Source organism: Hemiscyllium ocellatum, chromosome 25, assembly GCF_020745735.1.
Source record: "Hemiscyllium ocellatum isolate sHemOce1 chromosome 25, sHemOce1.pat.X.cur, whole genome shotgun sequence".
NCBI classification, from domain to species: domain Eukaryota; kingdom Metazoa; phylum Chordata; class Chondrichthyes; order Orectolobiformes; family Hemiscylliidae; genus Hemiscyllium; species Hemiscyllium ocellatum.
This window is the reverse complement of record NC_083425.1, coordinates 37,776,948-37,786,541: the sequence shown is the minus strand read 5'-3', so window position 1 is coordinate 37,786,541 and position 9,594 is coordinate 37,776,948. Positions and strand designations below refer to the sequence as shown.

At 41.0% G+C, this 9,594-nt stretch overlaps 1 protein-coding gene across 3 annotated transcripts in view; it reads right to left on the bottom strand.

Moving 5' to 3' along the window:
• Positions 1-5,980: 5,980 nt before the first annotated feature.
• The window catches only part of fbxw10 (F-box and WD repeat domain containing 10), a 73,582-nt gene continuing 69,968 nt past the window's right edge, over positions 5,981-9,594 (bottom strand). For all 3 annotated transcript variants that reach the window (XM_060844245.1, XM_060844246.1, XM_060844247.1), the window contains one exon: positions 5,981-7,147. In XM_060844245.1, the coding sequence (XP_060700228.1) occupies positions 6,378-7,147 (770 nt within the window). In that variant the 3' untranslated portion in view covers positions 5,981-6,377. The remainder of the gene's footprint in view (positions 7,148-9,594) is intronic.

The following is a 9,594-nucleotide window of genomic DNA, read 5'->3' as shown; positions in this document are numbered from 1 at the left end:
CGCTGCTGGGTCATCTACGGGTCAGGTCCGGGCTCTGGAACGACAAGTCCGGACCTTGGAGGAACATATCGACAACCTCAAAAATCGAGGTTGTCAGAAAAATATTCAGTTGCTGGGCCTTCCCGAATGGGATGAGGAAGGCCAGCTTGTGGATTTCCTGGAGCAATGGCTCCCACAGCTGCTGAAATTGGAGTCGGAGCTGGGCCAAGTGCAGGTTGAGTGGGCCCACGGGGTTGCTGAGCGCGGGCCCACGGGGTTGCTGAGCGCAGGCCCGGGTCAGACCAGTGCCCCCGCACGGTCCTAGTTCGATTTCAATATTACAGGGAAAAGCAGATGCTGCTGGAGGCTTCCAGAGTCTTGGGGAAAGATCCCCAAGCCACAATATACAAAGTCTCCAGGATAATGTTGTTCCAGGACTTCTCTCTGGCTGTGATCTGCAAGAGGAAGGCATTTGATGAGGCGAAGAAGTTTCTGAGGGATTTAAATATTCAATATTCTATGCGATATCTGGCAACGTTGCGCTTCAGTCGTGGAGGATCTGTATTAACTTTAGACCACTGGAAAAAGTAAAAGAATTCCTGGATGCTCTCAAATAGACTGCAGGACCTGAACTGTATGGATAGTGACTTTGCCCCCCTTTTGTTTTTTTTCCCTCCTTTCTTCCTCTTTCTCCTTTCCATCTTTCTTTTGTGGAGGAGGGGGACTCCTCTCTTTGGACTCTTCAATAGCTCGCACGATTTATTTGATTGTTGGGGGATAGTTCTGAATTTGGTTGCTTAATACTTGCTGGGATTGTAATTTTGGAATTTTATATACATTCATCTTGTGTTGATTTGCTATGTATATCTAGGTGATTGTGTCGGGGGTGGGTTGTCCACTTTTAACTTCTGTCTTTTAAGATATTGGAATTTATTTACTCTACTTTGTAATGCCTGGGCCGAGGGCATGGCTCTAGCTGGAGATGTTATGGTGGGATTATTGGAAGGCAGTAGTGCTCCCTGTGAACAAAGGGGAAAGTCTCCTTTTAAATATGTTTTATGTTATTTTTAGGAGTAGGTTTTAGTTGTTTTGATTTAGCTGTTTTAAAGAGTGTTTCAATGTGTGAATCATTTTTGGTTTTTAATCAATGTTTTTTGTGTGGGGTTCTTCTTCCTGGGGGGTTTCGGTCTTGCTTGGACGATCATGGCTAGCCATTCGTTTAGGTGGAATGTCAAGAGGAGCCACTCACCAATCAGAAGGAAAAAGATATTATCAAGTCTTAAAAAGGAAAGAGTGTAGCTCTTCTACCAGAGACACATCTACTTGATAAGGAGCATTCAAATCTGCAACAGAGTGGATTTGGCCAGGTGTTCTTTTCATCTTTTAGCTCAAAAAGTAGGGGAGTAGCCATTCTTATTTGGAAGAATCTTCCCTTCCAAATGCTAAGCCAGGTAAAAGATGAGTCTGGACGGTATATATTAATTAAAGCCCTAATATATGGAGAGGAATACAGGATTTTGAATCTTTATTGCCCCCCGGCACGCCCTTTTAAATTTGTAATGGAAGCATTCTCCAAGTTGATGGCTCTCAGGGTGCGCCACACAATTATAGGGGGAGATTTTAATTGTATCATTGACCCAGAGACGGACAGGATACCTAAGAGCTGTAAGGGCATATCTTTGAGATCTAGGCAGTTGGCAGATCTGAGTAGGGAGTTGGGGCTGGTAGACATGTGGAGGTGCCTTCACCCTGAGGTTAGAGACTTTATTTTCTATTCTAACCCACACAAGTGCCATACCAGAATCAAACATGTTTTTTGTCCTCTTGACCCTTTTGAACTCAATATTGCTTTGTAAAACAGGTGATATAACTATTTCCGACCATGCTGCAGTATATGTGGAGGTTAAGACTAGTAATGATGAGATAGGTTCCCTATATTGGCGTATGGACCCTTTCCTATTGAAGGATAGTAAGTTCATAAAATATTTCTTGCAGGAATTTAAAACCTTCTGCGATATCAACTCAGGCACAGCCAATAAGCCTTCAGTGATGTGGGAGACTGCTAAGGCATACGCATGAGGCTTGGTTATTTCATATTCTGTGACCCGGAAAAGACAAAAGGAAGAGCAACAGCATCTGCTTGAGGCTCGCCTGCCGGCGGCTGAGACAGTGATGTTGATTGGCCTTCCATTACTAAACTACAGCGGATCACAGCCCTTAGGGCAACTTTGAATACCGCATTTACTCAAATAGCAAAAAGGGAGATATTATTTGCGAAGCAGAGATTATTTGAATATGGCGACAAACCTGGCAGGTATCTAGCATACTTTGCCAGAAAGAGAAAGGCTTCCCAAGCTATTACGTCTGTTGAGAGAGTGCTGGTACTCTGACTTATGATTGTAAAAAGATCAATGTAGCCTTTAGAAAGTTCTATTTCGAATTGTATAAATTGCAGGACTGTGAGGATAGAATGAGGAAGATGGAGTCTTTTTTTAAAAACCTGGCCCTTCTGGGCCTAACCTTGGAGTAGGTATCGTTCCTGAATGCCCCCTGGCAACCCAGAAAGTACAGGGGGCAGCTCCAGAGTGGCAAAGCGCCCGGACCAGATGGATTCTAGGTGGAGTTCTATAAAGAATTTATGGGGGAATTGGTTGGGCCACTTATAAATATGCATAATTATTCACATAATCAGGGATGCCTCCCGCCTTCTCTGAGAGAAGCAAATATTTCACTCATTCTTAAGAAGGGGAAGGGTCCTAGATGACTGCTCTTCATATAGACCTATATTCTTGTTGAATGTGGGTTTTAAAATTCTCTCAAAAATGTTGGCATTAAGACTGGAGAGGGTTTTACCATTCATTATAAAAGAGGACCAGACGGGGTTTATAAAGGGTCACAGATCAACTAATAACATTAGAAGAGTGTTAAATATGGTACAAGCCTACCAGCAGGGAGCGATACCAGGATTAGTTGTCTCCCTAGATGCAGAGATGGCATTCGATCAGGTAGAATGGCCATATCTCTTTTATATACTGGAACGGTTTGGTGTTGGAGAGGTCTTTACTAAATGGGTTACAATATTATATAATGATCCCAAAGCAGCGCTGATCACCAATGGTTTAAGTTCGGATAGCTTAAGCATTGGCAGAGGTTGTCATCAGGGATGTCCTCTTTCACCATTATTATTTACACTAGTGATTGAGCCTCTGGCGGCGAGCTGACCCTAATATAACAGTTCCGGAGGTTGGATCGGGCAAGCACAAAATTATCCTCTATGCGGATGATGTCCTCCTTTTCTTAAATGATCCATTGACATCTGTGCCCCACTTAATTCAAGTGGTTAGCTTATTTGGTACATTCTCAGGTTATAAAATCAATTTTATGAAATCGGAGGCCATGCCACTGGGTGGTCTTGCCAGTGTATCCAATTTTCCGGATGGATCCCGTTTCCCCTTTCAGTGGTCACTGGGAGGTTTTCTTTACTTATCACTCCAACATTTGGTTAGCTATATAAAGCCACTTACACACATTTATTAGAGAAAATAGGACAGGACCTTCAATGCTGGGAAGATCTCCCATTATCCTGGCTAGGTAGAATAGCCTTAGTTAATATGAATATCCTACCCCGTCTTCTATACCCTATGAGAATGCTCCGCTTGATGCTGCCGAGGCAGGTGCTGCGCATGCTTAATGGTTGGCTCGGCTTCTTTATTTGGAGTCATAGATGGCCCCTTATTAAATTAGAAAAGCTACAGCTTCCACAAGTAAGGGGTGGGGCTGGATTTTCCGTATTTCAGGAGGTAAAAACAGGTAAATTGCTACCTTCCCCCACCCTCCTCCCTGACCTATCACCTTCATCCCCACCCCAACTCACCTATTGTACTCTATGCTACTTTCTTCCCACCCTACCCTCCTCTCATTTATCTCTCCACCCTTCAGGCACTCTGCCTGTATTCCTGATGAAGGGCTTTTGCCCGAAATGTCGATTTTCTTGCTTCTCGGATGCTACCTGAACTGCTGTGCTTTTCCACATCACTCTAATCCAGGATTTCAGGAGGTACCAATTGAGCTCTCGATTATCTTATGTAGCTGATTGGGTTTCTTGTGACCCATAATCAATCTGGTTAGATATTGAGGCCTCCCAAGTAAAATTTCCTCTCATCAACGTACTATTTATAGACAAGGTGAGAGTTATTATGGATCATTGTAAAAATCCTATTAAATACAATCAAAGCCTGGAAGATAAGGCAACTGGATGAGGGTAACCTACAAAAAATCTCCCCTTATACCCCTATAGTAGGAATGTTGGAATTCTAGCTAGGGCTGACTGATGCTGCATTCAAAATCTGGGAGTCCAGAGGTTTCTCTTGTTTGGGAGATCTGTAAAATGGAGAGGTTATGATGTCCTTTGAACAGCTGCATCAAAAGTTTAGACTGCCTAGCAAGGATCTTATTCAATATTTCCAAATACGAGACTTCATACAAAAGAAGACCATATTGATAACTAATCCTTATAAATCGAATAGGGAAAGGAGAGTGCTTTGACCGATGGGTCCACCCTCGGTCAGTGCCCTCTACCACTTACTATGTAATAAGGTATTGAAGAACATGGAACAGTTATATAAAACCTGGAGTCAAGAATTAGAGATGGAAATTAGATTAGATTGCTTACAGCATGGAAACAGGCCCTTTGGCCCAACAAGTCCACACCGACCCTCCGAAGAGGGTCTTCACCTAACACTACAGGCACTACCCTGCACAGTTTGGACTGTGGGAGGAAACCGGAGCACCCAGAGGAAACCCATACAGAATGTGCAAACTCCACACAGACAGTTGCCTGAGGTAGGAATTGAGCCCAGGCTTCTGGCGTTGTGAGGCAGCAGTGCTAACCACTGTGCCACCGTGCCGCCCTTAAAGATGTGGGTGGATGTCTGGGAAAATGCTAGGAAGATCTCTATCTGTAACAGAATGTAGGCTATCCAATTGAAGATACTTCATAGCGCTCACATGGCACCTAAGTGACTTGCAAAGTTCAAGGCAGGAGCATCTCCAATGTGTCCGAAATGCAAAATAGAAGTTGGTACCCTAACGCATTGTCTGTGGGCATGCCATAAGATCTGCAGATACTGGGACAGAGTAGCGAATGCCTTGACAGAGATTTTGGGTACGGAGATTTGGTTGGACCCAGTGTCTCTACTTTTGGGCTCCCCAAATTTCCCCTCTTCAGATGTATATGGGAAGAAATTATTCACTATCCTTTCCTTTTGTGCAAGGAAAAACATTTTAGTCAATTGGGCATCTGAAGGTCCCCCAGGACTTTCAAATTGGCACAGGATAGTCATATCCCCCTTGACTTCCTTATCAATATGGTGCACCAAAAAACGGAATTATTTTATAGCACATGGCAGTCCTTTTTGAACTACATTGAATCAGATAAATCGGCCATATTGTTCAGGGCCTTTGCTTAACCGTGGCAATGGTTCTTGTTGATTTGAGAGCTCCCGGGAGGAAGAATCCCGTATAAATACGGGTTTTATTATGACTTGATATAAATTTATTTTTTTTCTCCTTTTTCTTTATTGTTAATAATGCAGGATGTCCTATTTTAAGTTTTGGTAGTTTGTAAAATAGATTAGTAGTTTTTTTAATGCTATATTGGTGTTGTTATTATATTGTAAAGCGGAATATACTAGTTTGTACTACTTTTGTAATTTTGTAAAAAATTTCCAAAAATCTTCTTTTCTCAATAAAAATATCTAAAAAAAAAGAAGACAACTTAGGGAGATCAGCAGTCAGAAGATGACGACAGTGGCTGTGTGGTTTTGAAGTTGATGTAATTTTAATAAGTGTCTTATTGGAACAGCATATTGTTATAGAGTTGGAGACAGGTAATAAGCAATTAAGAGAAAGGGGGGGCTTAGAGTTGTGAATAGTTGTTTAATGTTCACTTTTAGATTTAAAAAATAAATTGATATTGTTTTCTTTAAATAGTGGAATTTGGGAGTTCTCTGTCAATCATATTTTAACAGAATACGAGGCAAGGTGAACTTTCTGGGCATTTGGTTTAATTAACAGAGGGGTTCACTTCCATATTGTAACAACTTAACCTGGTGTAATCAATCCTTCAATATTGCCAATGCAGCACAAATTGTTCTGCTGAACTAACCCCTTTGATATTATAACTTATGCATCTTATTCAGATTGTCACTTAAAATGTAGTGTTGACACATACAAACATACGTATAATATTTCCTGTACAGCGTGCAAACTATTTATCGTTACCATTACTCAATATATTACTATCTATGAACCACTTTTAACATGAGATTTCATCAGTTCATTTATGCAAATTAAGTCCAACTTAAGACTTTTCATCTTTCTTTAACGAAGCCTTCTGCCTAACTGTGTGTGTTGCTTGTTCTTTGCTGTTGACCATTATGGTCCCTCGCAATTTTTTCTGCATATTCCTTTTGTTGTGTCACTGTCGAAAGAGTGAAGCCACTGTTGTTTCGATACGGATTTATGTCAACTATGTGCTGCAACTTGTGTTTGGGTTCTATAGTGGCAGTTGCAGAATCTATAAGTACGAAGGCTTTGGCTCGAGATCCATTGTTGGAACGAGTTGTTCTAGAGCTCATGCTCTTATTGATTTCTTCAACTGCAGATTGGGGTCGACCCTTTGCACGTCTAAATTTGACAGAGTCCACAAAGGCTACTGCTGATTTTGATCGTTTTATCATTGGTTTTGTGACAAAACATTTTGTGTCCAAACCACTAAATTTGTCTTTCTCTTTAAATTTTTGCATTTTCAACTCAAAAGGTGCCATAAGTGTTTTGACATCAATGCAGTCATCTCTTAGTCCAACAGCATCAACAGTGTCACTCATTTTGACAGTAGCCTTCTTCTTTGCTGTATCACTTCCCTTTTTCACTGTGTCTTCAAAAGGACAAAGAGGTTGACCCCAATCTTCTGAAAGTGAATTGTTGTAGAGAGTGTTTATTGATGTTTCATCAAATCTGAGGTAATTGTGGATAGCATTGACAGTCAAGTAGATCTGGTCTACAGTTTTGGGCTTGTAGAACTTATGTCTTTTAATGTGTTTTAATGCTCCCTGCTCACTCACTGACAAAAATCTAGAAGCTGCAGACAATGATTTGGATCTTTCACCTGTAAAAAGATCAAAAGCAAGTTATATGATTTTGTATGGTACATTTGTGCCTTTTTCTGGTTAGAGAGAAATTAGGGTAACTGAAAATAGCACAATCCTGTTACACTTGGACGAACAATAATCCAAACCCAGCGATCTCCCTGGCTGGAATTTACCCCTCCCAACCTGCAGAAAGTTACAGCAGCCCCTTCTCCAGCAGACCTGGATTTTGATGATCCCTAGGTAATTAATTGCCTGTGGTTGGGGCTTTTGCCTTTCTAAGATAGGATGGTCCATCTCAATTAGATGCCAGCCAGTCAGAGTCCCAGAACTTCATCAGTCCCAGCAGCAGCATCAGGAGCAGTAATCACTGCTCAGTCTGCAGCAGGCCTCAGAGCAGCCACAGGACTTAGAGATGGTCTATACTTGGCACTTCCATGCCAGGAATGTTACTTGCCACTTATCAGCCCAAACCTGGATGCTGTTTGCGCCATTTGGATATGGACTGCTTCATGCTGTTAAGCTGAAGTTGTCTCCGTTCTTTTAATATTACACAAACTCAAGCACAGTTATTCCTTAGTGTATGTTGATTAAGTCTGAACACAAGCACAAATTCTACAATTGTCTTTAAATTCCCAATTCAAAAGAGAAGGAAAATCAATATTGTTTCAGTTCTTGGTCACTGAAGTTGGATTTTTAGTGCTAACAGGATCAGGTTCAGTCATAATGATGATGTTCATTACCAAGGCTGACAGGGGATTTATTCTGAAATGAGACGAAAAAAATCAACCTGGGCAAGGAATTTTAATTGTCTACTTAAAACTCTTCTAGAACAGGTGAAACAAAACATGTGAAAAGAATGGAATCACAGCTCTTGTGACACTGTGTTAGTGAGCCTATTTTTGAACCAGAAGGCCTGGGTTCGAGTCTCACTTACTCCAAAGGTGTGTAATATTATTTCTGAATAGGTTGGTTAGAAAATAACTGGAATGTACTTCTAAAAGGACAATATCAACACTCCCAGCATTTGAATGACTAAGAATTGAAATGCATGTTGGGTTCAGACTGAAATACTGATAGAACAACCTCTCGATCCCACTTGTAACCTCCAAAATGAAATACAATCAGCTAGCAGGGTCCATCTTCAATGGTATATCTGAGCTAACAGCTTACAGAAGCAAGTTACAGCATTGAAGTCAAATAATTTTATTCATCCATACTTTTTTTTGGTTTGAACTTGACCAAGGTGATATCTAGAAATTCTAAGGTCTGGATGTCCTGGGTATTTACCTGAATAGGAACATCGGGTAAGTCATGGTCAGAGACACATCATTGATCCTTTGCCTTCCTATTATTGGCAGTTTAATAGTTTAACTCTAGTAATCGTACTGACATCATGGTACATCGTTCTCAGCTGTCTGAGAACCTCACAGTGCATGTCTTTATGTAATAGAAACAACACCTATAATACAGCTTCAGTTGAACGGCATTAAACTGCCAAAAATCTGAATCAAAGTGTGAATTCTAAATGCCAGCATTCACTCTCTAGCCACATGCTCCAGTTGTTCTTTCACTCAGGGCAGGCACTAAAAAAGCCAAAACAATCCCAAGTTGTCACCATTCTAAAATTCTTCCAATCTGTAACAATAATTCACTTACTTTCCATCATACAAGCACACCATCTCTTGTGATTGAGGGCCGTATCATTTTATTTACACTTAATAACAAAATAAAATTAGATCAATTTGCTTCAACCTGGCCCTCAATAATCCTGACCTAACACTGATCAGGACACATCCAACTCAAACACCCAAGGCATCCTGGACTTCGTTCAAAGATATCACCTTGGCAAAGCTCAAACCAAGAAAGAGTTGTTGTGTGCCAGTAAAACTATTTTATTATGATACTGTAGCTCGCTTCCATAAAAAAAAAGGTATACCAGGGATAGTGACTGTATCCTGCCTCCAATCTTACAAACCCAAAGCGGCAACCATGAAGGAAAAGCTAGGTAACAGAAATCCAAAAATAAAATTCGTTCTTACTCAGTTAGCTGGAAAACAGCAAGAGGTCAACCCTGCAGCAAGGCTATAGGGAGAATCACTCAGTTGTACGATAAATTGAGTGGTTTAAAGCTCTGCTAAAGAAATGAACTGAAAGCCTAATGGTCAGAACAAGCAAACCTGGCTGGGGCAGTTCAGAAATTATACTTGAGTTACTCTGATCAAGAGCACTTCTTATCAGAGATGGAAGTCCACACTAAGATTTTATACTGCAGATAGTAGATAACTTGATATGCCCATTCAGACCCTTAAAACACAATTTTAACTGAAATCAAAATATGCAGTTGAATGTCAGCTAATCTCCAATATCCCTTGCAACCAGTGAATGCACCTCCTCCACCCACATTGCTTCAGTCTTATCCAAGGTTGTTAGCCTGTTGATAGAATGCCTGTTATTCACATTGTAG